Source organism: Salvelinus namaycush, chromosome 30 (assembly GCF_016432855.1).
Source record: "Salvelinus namaycush isolate Seneca chromosome 30, SaNama_1.0, whole genome shotgun sequence".
NCBI lineage: Eukaryota > Metazoa > Chordata > Actinopteri > Salmoniformes > Salmonidae > Salvelinus > Salvelinus namaycush.
Window position 1 is genome coordinate 2,336,835 of NC_052336.1, and position 22,197 is coordinate 2,359,031.

The 22,197-nt window shown below is 44.6% G+C and overlaps 1 protein-coding gene across 1 annotated transcript in view; it reads right to left on the reverse strand.

The window, feature by feature from the left end:
- Nucleotides 1-21,459, reverse strand: part of LOC120024762 (elongation factor-like GTPase 1) — a 31,771-nt gene extending 10,312 nt beyond the window's left edge. Inside the window, exons 1-7 of the mRNA XM_038969048.1 lie at nucleotides 21,168-21,459; nucleotides 14,106-14,237; nucleotides 13,084-13,231; nucleotides 5,211-5,322; nucleotides 4,861-4,984; nucleotides 4,399-4,603; nucleotides 3,253-3,836 (exon numbers count right to left, since the gene is read on the reverse strand). Of these exons, the coding sequence (XP_038824976.1) occupies nucleotides 3,253-3,836; nucleotides 4,399-4,603; nucleotides 4,861-4,984; nucleotides 5,211-5,322; nucleotides 13,084-13,231; nucleotides 14,106-14,237; nucleotides 21,168-21,459 (1,597 nt within the window). The remainder of the gene's footprint in view (nucleotides 1-3,252; nucleotides 3,837-4,398; nucleotides 4,604-4,860; nucleotides 4,985-5,210; nucleotides 5,323-13,083; nucleotides 13,232-14,105; nucleotides 14,238-21,167) is intronic.
- Nucleotides 21,460-22,197: the final 738 nt, after the last annotated feature.

The following is a 22,197-nucleotide window of genomic DNA, read 5'->3' on the forward strand; positions in this document are numbered from 1 at the left end:
ATTCAGTGTGGCTAGCAATCTAATCAAATGATTGACCACATCGATTCACACACACAATCTAATCCAACTATGTATACAATCTATTTATGCATGATCTAATCCAACTATTGATCAGATCTAAATAATGGACACGATGTAATGAAAGTATTGATGAAGTCTATTTCTACACTAAATGTTACGCAACCAACATCTACTATAATATACACCATGGAATTAAAATATGGATCACATTCATCGATACCAATGAAACTAAGTTCTCCTAATGGGGGTATATAGAGCGGATAGCATTGGTATTCACAACAGGCTAGTAGGAGAGCGTGACAAACGCCCCATTTAAAGGGATGCTAGCGTTGCAGAAGTGAGTAAAAAGTCCTATTGTTTCTGCAATGGGCTCATAATAACACACTTAATTCTGGTGTTGATTTGGCTGGCTGTAAATGGATGTGACTGCTAAACGTGCTGTTTAGATATGGTTTATTATCTGTTTATTGATTATCCGGAACAGAAGTTGGGCAAGGCTCATTTGAATCTTAATGATGACCAAAAGTAGTGCACTATACAGGGAATAGGGTGCCATTTGGGACCAACCTTAGAAAACAAGAGTTGGTGATCAGTTACACTACAAAGACACACATTAGAATAGTTCTAGAGCATAGATAGTAATAATGCGGGTTGTCAAATCACATTTTATTGGTCATATACACACATTTAGTAGATGCTATTGCGGGTGTAGCGAAATGCTTGTGTTTCTAGCTCCAACAGTGCAGTAATATCTAACAATTCACAACAATACACACAAAACTAAAGTAAAAGAATGGAGTTAAGAAATATATAAATATTAGGACGAGTAATGTTGGAGTGGCATTGACTAAATACAGTAGAATAGAGATACAGAATATACATATGAGATGAGTAAAGCAGTATGTAAACATTATTAAAGTGACTAGTGTTCCATTATTAAAGTGGCCAGTGAATATAGGGCAGCAGCCTCTAAGGTGCGGGGTTGAGTAACCGGGTGGTAGCCGGCTACTGATGGCTATTTAAATATCAACCAATACTGTACCATCATAAATCTTTACTCTGTGTTTCAGTGGACGAGTTAAGAGATGTCTTCCCTACACCGGGGATGGGATAATATACCAGTCCAATGGACTCCTATCACACTAGAATGTGAGTTTTGTGCAGCAACTTCACCCTCCACCTGGTGTAACATTCTTGGTAGTTTAGCTGTCATGTTGTGGCTTGAATGTCCTGACAAGATGTATCAGTCATTTGTATCTGAATAGAAGCTGCTATATTTCCCTCCTCCTCCTCCTGTGTGGTTTAGAAAGCAGTAATGCCTCCAGGAAAGATTGAAGAAGCAGATCTGAAGGTGTGTGTGTTGTGTTTTAGCTATTTACCTAAGACCTCAGTGGTTAGTTTGTGTTTTAGCTATTTACCTAAGACCTCAGTGGATAGTTTGTGTTTTAGCTATTTACCTAAGACCTCAGTGGATAGTTTGTGTTTTAGCTATTTACCTAAGACCTCAGTGGTTAGTTTGTGTTTTAGCTATTTACCTAAGACCTCAGTGGTTAGTTTGTGTTTTAGCTATTTACCTAAGACCTCAGCGGTTAGTTTGTGTTTTAGCTATTTACCTAAGACCTCAGTGGTTAGTTTGTGTTTTAGCTATTTACCTAAGACCTCAGTGGTTAGTTTGTGTTTTAGCTATTTACCTAAGACCTCAGTGGTTAGTTTGTGTTTTAGCTATTTACCTAAGACCTCAGTGGATAGTTTGTGTTTTAGCTATTTACCTAAGACCTCAGTGGTTAGTTTGTGTTTTAGCTATTTACCTAAGACCTCAGTGGTTAGTTTGTGTTTTAGCTATTTACCTAAGACCTCAGTGGTTAGTTTGTGTTTTAGCTATTTACCTAAGACCTCAGTGGTTAGTTTGTGTTTTAGCTATTTACCTAAGACCTCAGCGGTTAGTTTGTGTTTTAGCTATTTACCTAAGACCTCAGTGGTTAGTTTGTGTTTTAGCTATTTACCTAAGACCTCAGTGGTTAGTTTGTGTTTTAGCTATTTACCTAAGACCTCAGTGGTTAGTTTGTGTTTTAGCTATTTACCTAAGACCTCAGTGGTTAGTTTGTGTTTTAGCTATTTACCTAAGACCTCAGTGGTTAGTTTGTGTTTTAGCTATTTACCTAAGACCTCAGCGGTTAGTTTGTGTTTTAGCTATTTACCTAAGACCTCAGCGGTTAGTTTGTGTTTTAGCTATTTACCTAAGACCTCAGTGGATAGTTTGTGTTTTAGCTATTTACCTAAGACCTCAGTGGATAGTTTGTGTTTTAGCTATTTACCTAAGACCTCAGTGGTTAGTTTGTGTTTTAGCTATTTACCTAAGACCTCAGTGGTTAGTTTGTGTTTTAGCTATTTACCTAAGACCTCAGTGGTTAGTTTGTGTTTTAGCTATTTACCTAAGACCTCAGTGGTTAGTTTGTGTTTTAGCTATTTACCTAAGACCTCAGTGGTTAGTTTGTGTTTTAGCTATTTACCTAAGACCTCAGTGGTTAGTTTGTGTTTTAGCTATTTACCTAAGACCTCAGTGGTTAGTTTGTGTTTTAGCTATTTACCTAAGACCTCAGTGGATAGTTTGTGTTTTAGCTATTTACCTAAGACCTCAGTGGTTAGTTTGTGTTTTAGCTATTTACCTAAGACCTCAGTGGTTAGTTTGTGTTTTGCCCAGCGTGTGTTCTATCGTGTGTGTGTGTGTCTGTGTGTTATATTGTGTGTGTGTGTGTGTGTGTGTGTGTGTGTGTGTGTGTGTGTGTGTGTGTGTGTGTGTGTGTGTGTCCGTGTGTTATATTGTGTGTGCCTGTGTGTGTGTGTGTCCGTGTGTTATATTGTGTGTCTGTGTGTGTCTGCGTGTTCTGCCGTGTGTCTGCGTGTTCTGCCGTGTGTCTGCGTGTTCTGCCGTGTGTCTGCGTGTTCTGCCGTGTGTCTGCGTGTTCTGCCGTGTGTCTGCGTGTTCTGCCGTGTGTCTGCGTGTTCTGCCGTGTGTCTGCGTGTTCTGCCGTGTGTCTGCGTGTTCTGCCGTGTGTCTGCGTGTTCTGCCGTGTGTCTGCGTGTTCTGCCGTGTGTCTGCGTGTTCTGCCGTGTGTCTGCGTGTTCTGCCGTGTGTCTGCGTGTTCTGCCGTGTGTCTGCGTGTTCTGCCGTGTGTCTGTGTTCTGCCGTGTGTCTGTGTGTTCTGCCGTGTGTACTGCTAAGCCTCTTACCTAACACCTCTGCTGTAGCCATGATTTCACAGGTGTACATAGCAGCCATGAGTCTCTGAGGTTTGGCCTGGAACGCGTGCCGACAAGCCTCCTTCACAGCAGCTATGAGCTGGCCAGAGAACGGCCCGTAGCAGTCCACTAGCCCGGCCCCAACCTCCGCCCTGCGTCTCCCATGGCTCGCCTCAGCAACGGCACCCTCTGCCTGGGAAGGCGTCTCACCCGCTCCCCCTGCCTTGCCTGAGGCCTCCTGCTGTCCTGCAGCCTCACCGGGGCTTTTGGAAACAGATGCATCAAGGGAGTTGGAGTCTTCTTCAGTCACAGAGGCCAGGTGGGTGCGCTGGGTGGGGAAGTTCATGTCCCATCTCTCCACAGAGAAGCAGACGCCCATGAGGGGCTCCTCGCACATTGGACCAGAGAGGGTGGCGAGCTGGAAACCGCTGACAACGCTGTTGTCAAAGTCTCGGATGGCGCTGGCCTCAGCTTTCTCCCCTCCCTCTTTCTCTCCTTTCTCTCGTTGGAGGCAGTGCCACACGGATGTTCTCTGGTACCCCTCTACGCTGTTAAGGAGGATGTTTGGTCCATACCTAATAAGAACAACATGGACATATTAATTACCATTAAATACCTGCATAGCACACAATTTCATCTCAATACCATGAAATATCACCCCAACCCATATGAAACACCCCAAAATACCTGCATAGCCTCTCATCCCAACCCATATGAAAAACCCTGAAATACCTGCATACCCTCTCATCCCAACCCATATGAAACACCCCGAAATACCTGCATACCCTCTCATCCCAACCCATATGAAACACCCTGAAATACCTGCATACCCTCTAATCCCAACCCATATGAAACACCCTGAAATACCTGCATACCCTCTCATCCCAACCCATATGAAACACCCTGAAATACCTGCATACCCTCTCATCCCAACCCATATGAAACACCCTGAAATACCTGCATACCCTCTCATCCCAACCCATATGAAACACCCTGAAATACCTGCATACCCTCTCATCCCAACCCATATGAAACACTCTGAAATACCTGCATACCCTCTCATCCCAACCCATATGAAACACTCTGAAATACCTGCATACCCTCTCATCCCAACCCATATGAAACACCCTGAAATACCTGCGTGGTCCAAAGGCCCATATCCGGTCCACGGCATTCCTCCACTTCCTCCCCTGCAGCAGGACCTCCAGCCTGCTCTTCAGCTCCATCAGGGCATCCAGGGTCCAGGTACTCATGTCCAGGGTCCTCCCCTCCCTCTGGGCCTGACCTGCCTGCTCCAGGGTCCGGATCAAGTCAGCACTACCCTCCAGCAGAAGAGTCACCTCTACACAACACAGGACACTTTTTGATCAGGATCAAAGCCCAGATTTACTCAACTTTCTTAAGAAGAAATTTCTTCTTAACTGCCATGTTTTCCCTTAACTACAGACATAAGAAGAAAGTTAAGCAAAGTTGCTATTCCTTAAAAAAGGCGATTGGAAATGTTCTGTTTCTTCTGTTTCTCCTTAAGCAAAAGGTTAAGGGCTTCCTATAGTCTGACAACAACAAACATCAACACACACACCCTCAACTCTCTCTCACCTTCGGGTAGTGGTATGGCCCGTACCCCCACGGTGGCCTGTCTGTTGGGGGTGGTGAGGGTCACCAGGCCGCTGGGGTCCAGGTGCAGGGTGTCTGACTCTTTCACCTGGTGGAGCACAGCCACCTAGACACACACACACACACACACACACACACACACACACACACACACACACACACACACACACACACACACACACACACACACACACGATAGTAGGGTTAGCTACTGCACATAGATTGCTGCTGCATCTTCAATTGTAGCACACTACTAATATATGGGGTGTCGTTTGAGATGTCATCAGTTATAAGATAGACACACACACCACACCCTCAACGTACACACACACCTTCTGTTGTTTCCCCAGGTCTTCATTGACCATGTCCACTTTGGGTGGTCTGATCACGGTCTCTCTGAATGGGATGATAGGCTTGGAGGCACTGATCTCAATCTTGGCAAACCTGGACGATGAGAAGAACACAGAGACTCAGATGTAGGGTTCCCAAAACTCTGGTAAATTTCCACAAATTCCCGGGTTTTCCAGAAATCCCAATAGGAAGATTCCTGGAATCAGGCGGAAATAAGCAGAAATTCTGGAATCCTCCATCCAGGATTTCTGGAAAAGCTGCAAAAATTACAAAGATGTGTAGTGAGGAGATGGAATACTCACATGCAGCAACACAAATGAAGTTGTCGTCTCTGAGTAAGAGCAAGTAGGACAACCCATGCATTGTAAATGTGCTGTATTACTGGGTACGAGAGCCAGAACAAACTCAAAAGAATACTATACATAAAGACACATTGGTATCTTAAGAGAGTGCTGAAAACTTTCACGTCTGCGTTTTTATTTTCCAAAACAATAACACCTGTCAGATATTATTAGGCTCTCCCGCCCATGCTGAGCCAAGCACAGCATATTCAAATCATCTGTCATAGCTCATCTTGCGAGCACACACACACACACACACACACACACACACACACACACACACACACACACACACACACACACACACACACACACACACACACACACACACACACACACACACACCTTCAAGTCTGTTTCTTCAATCTTTCTAAACCACACAGGAGGAGGATGAGGGAAATATAGCAGCTTCTATTCAGATACAAATGACTGATACATCTTGTCAGGACATTCAAGCCACAACATGACAACTGCAGGGCAGCAGGTAGGCTAGCGGTTAGAGAATTGGGCCAGTAACGGAAAGGTTGCTGGTTCAAATCCCCAAGCCGACAAGGTGAAAATAATCTGTTGATGTGCCCTTGAGCAAGGCACTTAACCGTAATTGCTCCTGTAAGTCGCTCTAGATAACGTCTGCTAAATGATTAAAATGATTAAAAAATCGAGATAAAAAAACGACCAAGAATGTTACATTACGTGGAGGGGATCTTGCGCCTAAACGCTGATATTTGGTCATTTTCTCCACTAATGGTTTAGGTTAGGATTGGGGGAGGGGAAGCTGATCCTGGATCTGTACCTGGGGAAACTTCACTTGTTCCGTTTTCTGCCTAATGAACACAACCCTGCGCTGGTGAGGCCAAGCTTCAGGTCTGGTAAAATAAAATGACGTCATTAGGTTATCACTGCTGAAACACTCAGAGGGATACAGAGAGGGTCACTTTAGGAAAAGAAAACAAGTGTGCTTCCCAAATGGCACCCTATTCCTGTAGTGCACTACTTTAGACCAGGGCCCATAAAGCCCTGGTCAAAAGAAGTGCATTACATCGGTAAAATGGTTCCATTTGGGACAGGTACACTGTCTATCTGTCTACTATCTCTCCGACTGCCAAGACCAACAGCCAAGTACTGTCAAAGTTTATTGACACAAACAGGCAATCCCTTGTCTGAACCTGGGCCACTGGGTCCATCCTAAACTGGCTGTGTGTGTGTGTCAGTGTTTGGGCTGAGAGACGGCACAACTTCCGTCCACACAACCAGAACCAGCTCATCTCGTTACTCAGCGCGTCACGTTATAAACACACACACACACACTCTCTTTCCCACACACACACACACACACACACACACACACACACACACACACACACACACACACACACACACACACACACACACACACACACACACACACACACACACACACACACACACACACACACACACACACACACACACACACACACACATAATCCAGTTAGAGTCAGTCCATACAAAAACAGGGCAGAAAACAAGTAATCCTCTTCCCATTCTGCTCTCTCCATTCCTCCCTCTTTCTCTCCCTCTCTCTCCCTCTCTCTCCTTCCTCTCTCCTTCCTCTCTCACTGATGTTTACTAGAAGCATCTCAGAAGCGCTGGAGCGTTCCCTGAATCCAATGTAGACAGCAAACTGTGTGGTTGTTTGAAGATGGGGGTTATTCTGGGTGCTGTGGGTGTTGGTTGTTTGAAGATGGGGGTTATTCTGGGTGCTGTGGGTGTTGGTTGTTTGAAGATGGGGGTTATTCTGGGTGCTGTGGGTGTTGGTTGTTTGAAGATGGGGGTTATTCTGGGTGCTGTGGGTGTTGGTTGTTTGAAGATGGGGGTTATTCTGGGTGCTGTGGGTGTTGGTTGTTTGAAGATGGGGGTTATTCTGGGTGCTGTGGGTGTTGGTTGTTTGAAGATGGGGGTTATTCTGGGTGCTGTGGGTGTTGGTTGTTTGAAGATGGGGGTTATTCTGGGTGCTGTGGGTGTTGGTTGTTTGAAGATGGGGGTTATTCTGGGTGCTGTGGGTGTTGGTTGTTTCTTTAAATCTCACTAAGACTTGGAATGCATCCCAAATGCCACCCCACTCCCTATATAGTGCACTCCTTTAGACCAGAACCCCACTCCCTATATAGTGCACTCCTTTAGACCAGAACCCCACTCCCTGTATAGTGCACCCCAGAACCCCACTACCTATATAGTGCACTCCTTTAGACCAGAACCCCACTACCTATATAGTGCACTCCTTTAGACCAGAACCCCACTCCCTGTATAGTGCACCCCAGAACCCCACTACCTATATAGTGCACTCCTTTAGACCAGAACCCCACTACCTATATAGTGCACTCCTTTAGACCAGAACCCCACTACCTATATAGTGCACTCCTTTAGACCAGAACCCCACTACCTATATAGTGCACTCCTTTAGACCAGAACCCCACTACCTATATAGTGCACTCCTTTAGACCAGAACCCCACTACCTATATAGTGCACTCCTTTAGACCAGAACCCCACTACCTATATAGTGCACTCCTTTAGACCAGAACCCCACTACCTATATAGTGCACTCCTTTAGACCAGAACCCCACTACCTATATAGTGCACTCCTTTAGACCAGAACCCCACTACCTATATAGTGCACTCCTTTAGACCAGAACCCCACTACCTATATAGTGCACTCCTTTAGACCAGAACCCCACCACCTATATAGCGCACTCCTTTAGACCGGAACCCCACTACCTATACAGTGCACTCCTTTAGTAATGAAGCAGGGAGATATGACTTACTCAGTGGGAGAGGAGAAATACATACATCCAGTAATGAAGCATGGAGATATGACTTATTCAGTGGGAGGAGAAATACATACATCCAGTAATGAAGCAGGGAGATATGACTTATTCAGAAATCAGAAATACATACATCCAGTAATCAAGCAGGGAGATATGACTTATTCAGTGGGAGAGGAGAAATACATACATCCAGTAATGAAGCAGGGAGATATGACTTATTCAGTGGGAGGAGAAATACATACATCCAGTAATGAAGCAGGGAGATATGACTTATTCAGTGGGAGAGGAGAAACACATACATCCAGTAATCAAGCAGGGAGATATGACTTATTCAGTGGGAGGAGAAATACATACATCCAGTAATGAAGCAGGGAGATATGACTTACTCAGTGGGAGGAGAAACACATACATCCAGTAATCAAGCAGGGAGATATGACTTATTCAGTGGGAGAGGAGAAATACATACATTCAGTAATGAAGCAGGGAGATATGACTTATTCAGTGGGAGGAGAAATACACACATCCAGTAATGAAGCAGGGAGATATGACTTATTCAGAAATCAGAAATACATACATTCAGTAATGAAGCAGGGAGATATGACTTATTCAGTGGGAGGAGAAATACACACATCCAGTAATGAAGCAGGGAGATATGACTTATTCAGAAATCAGAAATACATACATCCAGTAATGAAGCAGGGAGATATGACTTATTCAGAAATCAGAAATACATACATCCAGTAATGAAGCAGGGAGATATGACTTATTCAGAAATCAGAAATACATACATCCAGTAATGAAGCAGGGAGATATGACTTATTCAGTGGGAGAGGAGAAATACATACATCCAGTAATGAAGCAGGGAGATATGACGTATTCAGAAATCAGAAATACATACATTCAGTAATGAAGCAGGGAGATATGACTTATTCAGTGGGAGAGGAGAAATACATACATCCAGTAATGAAGCAGGGAGATATGACTTATTCAGTGGGAGGAGAAACACATACATCCAGTAATCAAGCAGGGAGATATGACTTATTCAGTGGGAGAGGAGAAACACATACATCCAGTAATGAAGCAGGGAGATATGACTTATTCAGTGGGAGAGGAGAAACACATACATCCAGTAATCAAGCAGGGAGATATGACTTATTCAGTGGGAGGAGAAACACATACATCCAGTAATGAAGCAGGGAGATATGACTTATTCAGTGGGAGGAGAAATACACACATCCAGTAATGAAGCAGGGAGATATGACTTATTCAGTGGGAGGAGAAACACATACATCCAGTAATGAAGCAGGGAGATATGACTTATTCAGTGGGAGGAGAAATACATACATCCAGTAATGAAGCAGGGAGATATGACTTATTCAGTGGGAGGAGAAACACATACATCCAGTAATCCGGTGCTAGACAGAAACAAAACTAATAAATAACCAGACCAACTTGAGCTGATGAAGATCCCCCTATTCCATGTGTAGTGGATTACTACCTTGTCCCTGCACAAAAGTAGTGCACTACATGGGGAATAGAGTCAGATTTGGGTCGTACCCATTGTCTGTTTGTGTGTCTTGAATAAATCAAAGAGTTGAGGACATTAATTATTTTTATCACTAACTTACACCGCGTTGAAATGGAGGAAGATATTGGTGTCCCCCAAATGGCAACCTATGGGCCCTGGTCAAAAGTAAGTAGTCAAGCAAGCCTTGGATAAGTCTGTCTCGTCTGAGCCAGAACGGCCCATAGCTGCTCCTGTTCAAAAGTAGTGCACTTGGGGAACATGGTGTCAGCTGAGACGCAGCCTATGTATGAGTCTCCATCCTGAACACTGTTGCTTTGCAGCCTCGTTTAGGAACCCTCTCCTTCTAATCATTTGGACATTTCTCCAATGTATCGTGAGTGGGAAAACCATAACTGTGCATACAGGAAATTGTTTTATTGCTGCGGCATTATAGTCTAGAGGTGATTTGGAGCCACTGTAACTATGGCTGCGTGTGTGAGTAGTGTGTGGTTTTGTGTGTCTGAATGTGTGTTTTTGTGTGTACATGTTGCCTACATTATCAGGACCAGAATGTCCTGACAAGGTAAGATATTCTTTTTTTCCCCTGGACTTTTTAGGCTTAAGGAAAATTGGATTTTGAATGGGAATACATTTTTACACCCAAAAAGTCTAGAAAATGTACATTAAAAAGCTGTGTTTTGTGTGTGTGTGCATTAGTGAGCAGAAATAAAAAGGTTTGCCTGGTTCACCCCAGCTTAACTTGGTCAGGATCAGTTGACCCATTTTCCAGGGCAGCGAGACAACCCTGGCGCTGTGACGTCACAGTCCCACGTGCCACATGAGTGGCTAAAACGGGCTTGACCTCTTTCTGAGCTAGAGAGTGAATGGCCACGGGCCAGTCTGCTTGTGTGTGTTGTTGTGATGTCACAACGGGGTCAGTCGGCATTCACAGCCAACACGGTTCCCCTTCCTCTGTCCTGCCCTGCTCTTTGCCTGACTAGCTGACTGACTGGCTGGCTAACTGGCATATTTTCAAACATAGAATAAGAATTGCAGTCATCCCCTGATTAAATGCAGTGGGGAACACAGAGACAGAATAACATTGTTCTCTCTCTATGGCTGGGACTGTCATTCACCAAACAGGAGCATACTCTTATACAAGGTAATTCAAGTGTTTCACTTGCCTGGGTGGCCTAATCAGGCTGACCTGGGCTATTTGTAAACATAGAATTACATTTACTAGACGGGATCCAGTCCCTGGATGCCCTGTCATACTGGCTGGTTTAGGACTGTTTCTAAATCACCCTGTGTTATCTTCCAGGGGGAAAGCTGTAACGATCCCTGAGACTCTTTATACATCTGGTCAGTGTGTTTGAGTTAGCAACAATAATGTTGACCTTCTAAGAAAGTTAGTCAGGAAATGAATGTGTGTGTGTGTGTGTGTGTGTGTGCCTGCACGTGTAATATAATTGATAACTTCGATCCCTCCAAAGGCTGTACTGAGAGTAAGTTTGATTGAAACATGAAAAGTATGTTTTAGTGTAGTCCAATGTTGATAAACTACATGTTGACCGTTTCTCTAACTTCCTGTGTTCTTGGCCCAATCCATAACGTGTTAACCAATGTAGCCATCGATCATTCTGTGGTGGGAGGATTACCAGTTCGACTGATTGGCTGAATGAAAGGTCCTCTCATCAATACTCTGTCTTCTACATTGATAAGTTATACAGATGAACTTAGTGACAAGGACAACATATGCAGATAGATGCAGATTTAGTTAGTACCAAGGTTACACCGAAGGACAGGTCATCTCTAATTCCCATTCATTCTTGTGGGGAATTAACGCTTTAGGACTATGGATATTCACCATTAGCGTTGCAAAATTCCAGTTATTAAATTCCCAAGTTTTCCAGAAATCCCAGTTAGAGGATTCCCGAATTTCCTGCTTTTTCCCTCATGATTTCAATAATCTCCCAAAGATTTATCTGAACATACTAATAATGTATGTTAAAGAGATAACGCACCTGAAAATCTATATACATCTATATTTAGGATTGAGGCCTGCACATTTGTCCCACTGCAACACACTGCATGTCATTTGGGACACAGGCCTAGACTCCACTGTACTTTGTATCCCTTTCAAAGTATCAAAGCATATGGAAATCTTTGATTTATTGGGTTATGAAAACTCCATTTGAAATAAAGCTGTGGAATATCTATTTTGATGTGTTCACACATCTCCCCACCTCACACCTCCAACGATACACATGCTGATTTCTTCATGTACTATAAACATAGATAATACAGGATCTTAGCAGGACTGGATGTGTGGGTGACCCCCCACATGTGTGGGTGGTCTTACAACAGCTTTAGGTATTGATTATGAATAGCTCTACATGGGACCTGATCCCTCAACGTCAGAGGGAGGCTGGTGAGAGTTTAGTTTATGGCAGGGGTGGAGGGCAACTGGTCATAGGATGCAAATGAAATGAGCTGTATTTAACATCTCTGTATGGAACTCTTTAAACCCCTCTCTCTCTCACCATCTCTTCTAATATGACATGATCAGAGTGGAGAAGACACATCTAAAGACAGCATCTCCAGTCAATAATCACACATGACTTTTTATAGAGAGAGAGACACCCACTCTCAGTCAGAAACATTACACACACACACACACACACACACACACACACACACACACACACACACACACACACACACACACACACACACACACACACACACACACACACACACACACACACACACACACACACACACACACACACACACACACACACACAGAATCATCATGTCAATCATCAGTGTGTGAGACTGGGCCAGACAGTGTAAAAACTGAGTCATCTCAAACTGAGCCGTCTGCTGCTCATCTACACTCTGTTACAGGGCGTCTGGTCAACATTTCACTACTATTGACTAGATTTAAAATCACAGACAGAGACAGACAGACAAAGAAAGACAGATACAGCCAAAAAGACTGACTGACAGACCTCTCTGTGCAGAGCTCATGTTCTAGTGATGACGCTCCAGGCTTCAGTCTCATAGTATACTTCCCTCCAACGGAGACCGGGGTTCAATCCCTGCGTCCAACCTTCCTACGGTTTCTCCCTCCCTGTTTCCAACTGTCTAAATAAACCGTCCAACTCGTCAATCAAAAGAGGGAAACAAGAGGCTCACCTCTCTCGGAGGTCGTCCAGACAGCGTTGCAGGTGGACCTCTCCGGCCGTGACCAGTACGTGTTCTCCTGTCTCCTGGATCAGAACCTCAGCACACGGGTCAGCCTGGTTCAACAGCCTCATACCCCGTACCAGCTTAGGCATCTCACCTTGAGACACACACACACACACACACACACACACACACACACACACACACACACACACACACACACACACACACACACACACACACACACACACACACACACACACACACACACACACACACACACACACACACACACACACACACACACACCAGATTGTAGAAAAGTACTTCTTAGTAGACTAAGCATGAATAATTTCCATGTATGGGCCCTACTGCACATAATACACCCTGGATTCAAACCTACATTTGTCTTTCGTTAAGAAAACTTAGACTGACGTTACCTGGGTCATGTTCATTAGGCAACAAACTGAAGAAATCACGAAATAGGGAGGGACTACTTGGATTTATCCAGAATTAATGCTAATTTTCATTTTTGTTGCAAAACATTTTCAAACACTTTCTGATGAGTGCCCTGATGAACAAAACCCAGGACGGGTTTGAATTTTCAGGGTTACAGGTCAGCTCAACTACTAAGTGCAACTATTTAAAAGAAAACAAACAAACACACACCATTTGAAGCTTCTCAAAACAGTTATCTTTCTAAGACTAGCTAACTAACTGACTGACTGCTAGCTGACTAACTCCCTCCATATGGGGCAAATGTTGCCCTCAGCTATAATACTAACGAACACCACGGAAGAGCTGCAGGAATGTCTGACTATCTGTGGAACAGCTGACTGGCTGGGTGGCTGACTGACTGGTTGAATAGCTGGTTGGTTGACAGAATGGCTGGCTGACTGGGGTCCTGGAGGAACGTTAGCTTCTCAACATTAGCATCTTACCTCAGATGACAGACGACAAAAACAAAACATCACTGACAGGCAACAACCTCAACAAATTCACAATGTGGTGTAAGTGTGTTTGACACTTACTTGGGTGTTTGGGTTCGATGGCCACTCGTACGATGGGCGTAGCTTCGAAGTTGAGGGGGATGAAAGGTGGGAGGGCAGGGGAGGTGGAGAGGGTCGCAGACTTCAACACACACTCCTCGAGACCGCCAATACCTAGGGAATCAATCAATCCATCAATCAATTAATCAATCCAGCACTTTCTACAAACACTTGTCACAGTGATTGACAACAGCTGGAGCCTAAACCTCCCAAAGAGTGATCAGAGAGACAGTAGTGACAAGGAAACAGTCCCTAGGTAGGAAGAAACCATGAGAGGAACCAGAGTCATGAGAGGGAGTTGAACCTGCTCTGGCTGGGACGAGGAGATTAGAGGAGGAGAGGAGAGGCATAATGAACAAGATGATATGAACAGCAGAGGACCTGATCCTAGATCAGAACTCCTGCTCCGAGAATACAGACACCTGGAGAGACATGAACAGAGTGTGGCTCTGGAGATAAGATAACGTCATTATTAGGGCAGCTACCACTTCAATGGTGAACAGTTCATTAAAAATGTACCTTCATAGGTTGTGCCCAAATGGCACCCTATTCCCTTTACAGTGCACTACTTTAGACCAGAGCCCTATAGTGGTCTGGTCAAAAGTCGTGGAGTATGTAGGGAATAGGGTGCCATATAGGACGCAGCCCTGCAATGTCTCTCTGTGGAAGAGAGCAGAGTAACTCCAAGGGGAGAGAATAATGAGACTAGCTTTGTCTCTGTTTCAGACACAAGTGAGGGAGAGAAACACACACAGAGAGAGATAGAAACACAGAGAGAGAGACAGAGAAAATGTGTGAGAGAAGGGGGAGACAAAAGGCCAAGAAATGTGCAAGAGAGAAAGAGAGAGAGAACTAGAGAGAGAGACAGATAGGAAAAGAGAGAGAGGGATGAAGAGAGAGAGGCAGGGAGAGAAAATAATTTCCCTGCTGTCAGAAGGTTCAGGGCTCTGAGGAACACTGAGGCTAATGTAGCCTGGGGGGAAGAAAGAGGTAAGGGAAGATAGAGGGGAGGAAAGAAGATGGTTTAGTACTGTACCAGAGGAAGAGGGCCCTATCCATAACCTACCCATAGGGCTGAGTATGGAAGGTTGCCTGGTGGCTCCTGACAAAGGGGAGAACATATCCCTTCCTCTCTCTCTCCTTCTTCCCTTTCTGTTTGAACATCTTGGCCATGTTCTGTTATAATCTCCACCCGGCACAGCCAGAAGAGGACTGTCCACCCCTCATGGCCTGGTTCCTCTCTACCCGACACAGCCAGAAGAGGACTGGCCACCCCTCATAGCCTGGTTCCTCTCTACCCGGCACAGCCAGAAGAGGACTGTCCACCCCTCATAGCCTGGTTCCTCTCTACCCGACACAGCAAGAAGAGGACTGTCCACCCCTCATAGCCTGGTTCCTCTCTACCCGGCACAGCCAGAAGAGGACTGGCCACCCCTCATAGCCTGGTTCCTCTCTACCTGGCACAGCCAGAAGAGGACTGGCCACCCCTCATAGCCTGGTTCCTCTCTAGGTTTCTTCCTAGGTTTTGGCCTTTCTAGGGAGTTTTTCCTAGCCACCGTGCTTCTACACCTGCATTGCTTGCTGTTTGGGGTTTTAGGCTGGGTTTCTGTACAGCACTTTGAGATATCAGCTGATGTAAGAAGGGCTATATAAATAAATTTGATTTGATTTGTTTATCACTCTCTCTAGAGTCCATTCTACCGTGTCAGAGCTGAGAGACCAGACTGTATCCAAAGAGTTAGTCGTTCTTTATTTTCAATTCTCTGATGATGTTTTGTTAAACTGAACTGTCTGATGTTGAATACTGTTTTGGATGAATTAAACTGGAGGTAAGATGAGCCTGGTCCCAGATCTGTTTGTGCCGTATGGCTAACACCTATTGTTGTTTGGCATGACATTGACCATAGGAGTTGGCAAGACAGCACCAACAGCTCTGCGGCTAGGCTAGGATTATTTAGCTTTAGTGCAGTAATGGATGAGCAGGCTAGGCCAGGGTCATGTTCATTTGGAAGCAAACGGAAGAAAACGGACTGAAACAGGAAGATACTTCGTCCAATGAGAAATATTGTTTTTCCTTTTTCTGTTGCAAAACATTTTCGGTCGCATGCCCCAATGAACACAATCCAGGACTGTAATGGAGAATGGAGGCTGGACACAGGCATTCTTTGTGCGTCCATTTTAAGGGGCTCAGCCGGCCTCAAATACACCGCCATGTTTATCCTACCGCTGATGACTTCCTGTGATCACACACACAGCGGGGGCAGGAGACTGGCAAATTTAAGCGTGGCTCTTTAAAACAGCAGGCGGAACAGTGAGCCACAGCTTCAGATAGTATTTTAATTTACTACATAAATCCTGCCACTCTTCAACTTTTCATCTCAGTCACACATGCCTTCTACACTGAACAAAAATATAAAACGGAACATGTAAAGTGTTGGTCACATGTTTCATGAGCATAAATAAAATAACCCAGAAATGTCTAAAATGTTGTGCACACATTAGTTTACATCCCTGTTAGTGAGCATTTCTTCTTTACCAAGATAATCCATCCACCTGCAATTGGCATGCTGACTGCAGGAATGTCCACCAAAGCTGTTGCCAGAGAGTTGAATGTTCATTTCTCTACCATAAGCCGCCTCCAATGTCATTTTAGAGGATTTGGCATTACGTCCAAGCAGGCCTCAAAACCGGCCTAGTGTGGGCGAGCAGTTTGCTGATGTCCACGTTGTGAACAGAGTGCCCCATGATGGTGGTGGGGTTATGGCAGGTAGGCATTTGCTACAGACAATGAACACAATTGCATTTTATCGATGTCAATTTGAATGCACAGAAATACCGAGACGAGGTCCTGAGGCGAATTGTGAGGACCATTTGTTTTAAAGCTATCTGTGACCAACATAATTCCTTATATGAACTGTAACTCAGTAAAATCTGAAATTGTCGGAGTGGTATTAACTAAAATTCTCTCTCGAAGCAGTGCGGCTTGGCAGGGTCGTGTTTCGGAGGACGCATGGATTTTGACCTTCGCCTCTCCCGTGTCCATATGGGAGTTGCAACAATGAGACAAGACTAACTACAAATTGGGGGGGGGAAATAACTATAATAATGATAAAAATATATATAAAAGAGGTAAAAAACAAGAGTTAAAAAAATACATTGAACAAAAAAATGGAATACTGTTTGCATTAACTTTGTCTTATTTCTACCTAGAAACTGATTTACAACTGGAAATATGTACAGCATTATAAGAAGTTGATCGAGCACACACACACAGTCTTGTTCAAGCGGAACAGATGCTGGACATATAACTGGGGGTCTGGTGTGTGATGTGTGTATGTAGCCAGAGAAGCTGATGACTCAGAAATTGAGCTGACTCCCTGTGATCCAACCCACAGCCCACTCAGTCACACAAAGAACAATACAACTAAGGAACAAAAGCCTTCCTTGGCTAAAGACAGGACCTTAACTGACTGACATGCGTGAAGGGCACAGGAACCTGATCTAGCCTAAATGCTTTGAGATGCTGTGCGTGTGTGTGTGTGTGTGTGTGTGTGTGTGTGTGTGTGTGTGTGTGTGTGTGTGTGTGTGTGTGTGTGTGTGTGTGTGTGTGTGTGTGTGTGAGAGAGAGAGTGAGAGAGAGAGAAATCTATCCAACTAGAGCCAATCCCACCGTCTACGGATGGAAAGACCAACTGGATGGTTGTTGAACTAATTGGCCAGGTGTGTAAGTTAGTTTCAATTGGCCGTTGCTGGACCTAGTTTCAGTTGGCCGTTGCTGGACCTAGTTTCAGTTGGTATTTGCTGGACCTAGTTTCAGTTGGTCGTTGCTGGACCTAGTTTCAGTTGGTCGTTGCTGGACCTAGTTTCAGTTGGTATTTGCTGAACCTAGTTTCAGTTGGTATTTGCTGGACCTAGTTTCAGTTGGTATTTGCTGGACCTAGTTTCAGTTGGCCGTTGCTGGACCTAGTTTCAGTTGGCCGTTGCTGGACCTAGTTTCAGTTGGTATTTGCTGGACCTAGATTCAGTTGGCATTTGCTGGACCTAGTTTCAGTTGGCCGTTGCTGGACCTAGTTTCAGTTGGCCGTTGCTGGACCTAGTTTCAGTTGGCATTTGCTGGACCTAGTTTCAGTTGGCATTTGCTGGACCTAGTTTCAGTTGGCATTTGCTGGACCTAGTTTCAGTTGGCATTTGCTGGACCTAGTTTCAGTTGGCATTTGCTGGACCTAGTTTCAGTTGGCATTTGCTGCACCTAGTTTCGGTTGGCCGTTGCTGCACCTAGTTTCAGTTGGCCGTTGCTGCACCTAGTTTCAATTGGCCGTTGCTGGACCTAGTTTCAATTGGCCGTTGCTGGACCTAGTTTGTTGGCCGTTGCTGGACCTAGTTTGTTGGCCGTTGCTGGACCTAGTTTCAGTTGGCCGTTGCTGGACCTAGTTTCAGTTGGCCGTTGCTGGACCTAGTTTCAGTTGGTCGTTGCTGGACCTAGTTTCAGTTGGTCGTTGCTGGACCTAGTTTCAGTTGGTCGTTGCTGGACCTAGTTTCAGTTGGTCGTTGCTGGACCTAGTTTCAGTTGGTCATTGATGGACCTAGTTTCAGTTGGTATTTGCTGGACCTAGTTTCAGTTGGTCATTGATGGACCTAGTTTCAGTTGGTATCTGCTGGACCTAGTTTCAGTTGGTCATTGATGGACCTAGTTTCAGTTGGTCATTGATGGACCTAGTTTCAGTTGGTCATTGATGGACCTAGTTTCAGTTGGTCATTGATGGACCTAGTTTCAGTTGGTATTTGCTGGACCTAGTTTCAGTTGGTCATTGATGGACCTAGTTTCAGTTGGTATCTGCTGGACCTAGTTTCAGTTGGTCATTGATGGACCTAGTTTGTTGGTCATTGATGGACCTAGTTTCAGTTAGTATTTGCTGGGCCTAGTTTCAGTTGGTATTTGCTGGACCTAGTTTCATTTGGTCGTTGCTGGACCTAGTTTCAGTTGGTCGTTGCTGGACCTAGTTTCAGTTGGTCGTTGATGGACCTAGTTTCAGTTGGTATTTGCTGGACCTAGTTTCAGTTGGTATTTGCTGGACCTAGTTTCATTTGGTCGTTGCTGGACCTAGTTTCAGTTGGTCGTTGCTGGACCTAGTTTCAGTTGGTATTTGCTGGACCTAGTTTCAGTTGGTATTTGCTGGACCTAGTTTCAGTTGGCCGTTGCTGGACCTAGTTTCAGTTGGCCGTTGCTGGACCTAGTTTCAGTTGGTATTTGCTGGACCTAGATTCAGTTGGTATTTGCTGGACCTAGTTTCAGTTGGCCGTTGCTGGACCTAGTTTCAGTTGGCCGTTGCTGGACCTAGTTTCAGTTGGCCGTTGCTGGACCTAGTTTCAGTTGGCCGTTGCTGGACCTAGTTTGTTGGTATTTGCTGGACCTAGTTGCTTGTAGTTGGTCCCGATTCAACATGTACAATCTGCCATTGACAGTTGGGGAAAACCTTCCCCCAAAAAACATTGATAGTTGGTTGGCTGTAGTTTTATTCAGACACTTATTGATTATTACAAGACAAACTGGGATTCATAGCAACATAAATACACTCCATTGAACTGTGATTGTGTATGTTTTGTAAGTGGTTCAACACATTGTTCTATATTAAGTAGGTTTTTTACTACTTTCCTTTTAAAAGCTGCACACAAACTGCCCTCCTGGGACAATGCAGATTTACTGAACTGAACCCATGAGTAGAACAGTCCTGTCTGAACTCTACCAGGCTCTAGTGAACCCATGAGTAGAACAGTCCTGTCTGGACTCTACCAGGCTCTAGTGAACCCATGAGTAGAACAGTCCTGTCTGAACTCTACCAGGCTCTAGTGAACCCATGAGTAGAACAGTCGTGTCTGAACTCTACCAGGCTCTAGTGAACCCATGAGTAGAATAGTCCTGTCTGAACTCTACCAGGCTCTAGTGAACCCAAGAGTAGAACAGTCTTGTCTGAACTCTACCAGACTCTAGTGAACCCATGAGTAGAACAGTCCTGTCTGAACTCTACCAGGCTCTAGTGAACCCATGAGTAGAACAGTCCTGTCTGAACTCGACCAGGCTCTAGTGAACCCATGAGTAGAACAGTCCTGTCTGAACTCTACCAGGCTCTAGTGAACCCATGAGTAGAACAGTCCTGTCTGAACTCTACCAGGCTCTAGTGAACCCATGAGTAGAACAGTCCTGTCTGAACTCTACCAGGCTCTAGTGAACCCAAGAGTAGAACAGTCCTGTCTGAACTCTACCAGGCTCCACTGAGGCTCAAACAAAAAAAACAAAAAAAGTAGTAGTCAAATGTACTTTTGGACAGCATTGAATTTCTTTACCAAGCTAAAATGGGACTTCAAAGCCAACAATATGGCAGAATGTACCAGTCACCTTACGAAGGAAATGGGTCTTATTTGAAGAGGAGAGAGAAGCCAGACTGGAAAACACTGAATATTATACTGGATGTGCGGCTGGAGATAGCTAAAATGTGTGTGTGTGTGTATATTGGGTTTTATTAAGTACAAGGCCAGAGCCTTGGAAATCTGCTCCTTCTTACATCCTATGGAATCTCCCTTCACTGGAAAGTCCCTATTTGACTCTGCAGTGTGTGTGTGTGTGTGTGTGTGTGTGTGTGTGTGTGTGTGTGTGTGTGTGTGTGTGTGTGTGTGTGTGTGTGTGTGTGTGTGTGTGTGTGTGTGTGTGTGTGTGTGTGTGTGTGTGTATATTGGCAGGAGAGGAGGGGATGTACCTCTAGCCAACTAATACACTGATTATTACATTAAAGCTTCTGTCCTTCGGCTAGAGAGAGTAGTTGGGGGCGAACTGACAAAAACCTCTTTAATATATACATTCAAATGGACAGACAGATTTCTGGACGCTATGAGACAGGGACAACATTCCATTCTCAATCAAATAGGAATTATCTTTGCAAAAAATCTACAAGAACAAAGCAAAATAAAATTGAGTGGGGGAAATTACCCAGAAATTAACCATCACTGTTCTTTGCCTGTAGGCCACGAGAGTTAATGTTAATACTCAACCAACTATGGTCTTCATGACAACTATGTTCTTCATGACAACTATGGTCTTCATGACAACTATGGTCTTCATGACAACTATGGTCTTCATGACAACTATGGTCTTCATGACAACTATGGTCTTCATGACAACTATGGTCTTCATGACAACTATGGTCTTCATGACAACTATGGTCTTCATGACAACTATGGTCTTCATGACAACTATGGTCTTCATGACAACTATGGTCTTCATGACAACTATGGTCTTCATGACGACTATGGTCTTCATGACAACTATGGTCTTCATGACCATAGCTGGTTGAGTTTAGGTTAAAATGTAGTAAGAGACAAGAATAACGGGATCCTTTTGGATCCTAAAGCCGTGTCACTGCCCTCATCTCCCTCCCTCTAACCATTGTGATATCACTGCTCCAACAGGCATCCTATGAGGCAAGGGCTGCCGGGACACCTTTCTGCTCACTTGAGTCATCCCCCCACTTTCTTCATCGTGGTGGCACATGGACACACACGCTCTGTTGTGCACTGCAATCGTACACACTCACACACACACACACACACACACACACACACACACACACACACACACACACACACACACACACACACACACACACACACACACACACACACACACACACACACACACACACAGTGAACATCTCCAGGTGTTGGCTCTAACTCATAGCGGGGACCAGTCCACTCCAATCCTTATGACTCATTTAATGTGCACTTTAGAAAACGGCTCCCATTACATTCCACACTAAACACTGAACAGGGTGCCATTACATTCCACACTAAACACTGAACAGGGTGCCATTACATTCCACACTAAACACTGAACAGGGTGCCATTACATTCCACACTAAACACTGAACAGGGTGCCATTACATTCCACACTAAACACTGAACAGGGTGCCATTACATTCCACACTAAACACTGAACAGGGTGCCATTACATTCCACACTAAACACTGAACAGGGTGCCATTACATTCCACACTAAACACTGAACAGGGTGCCATTACATTCCA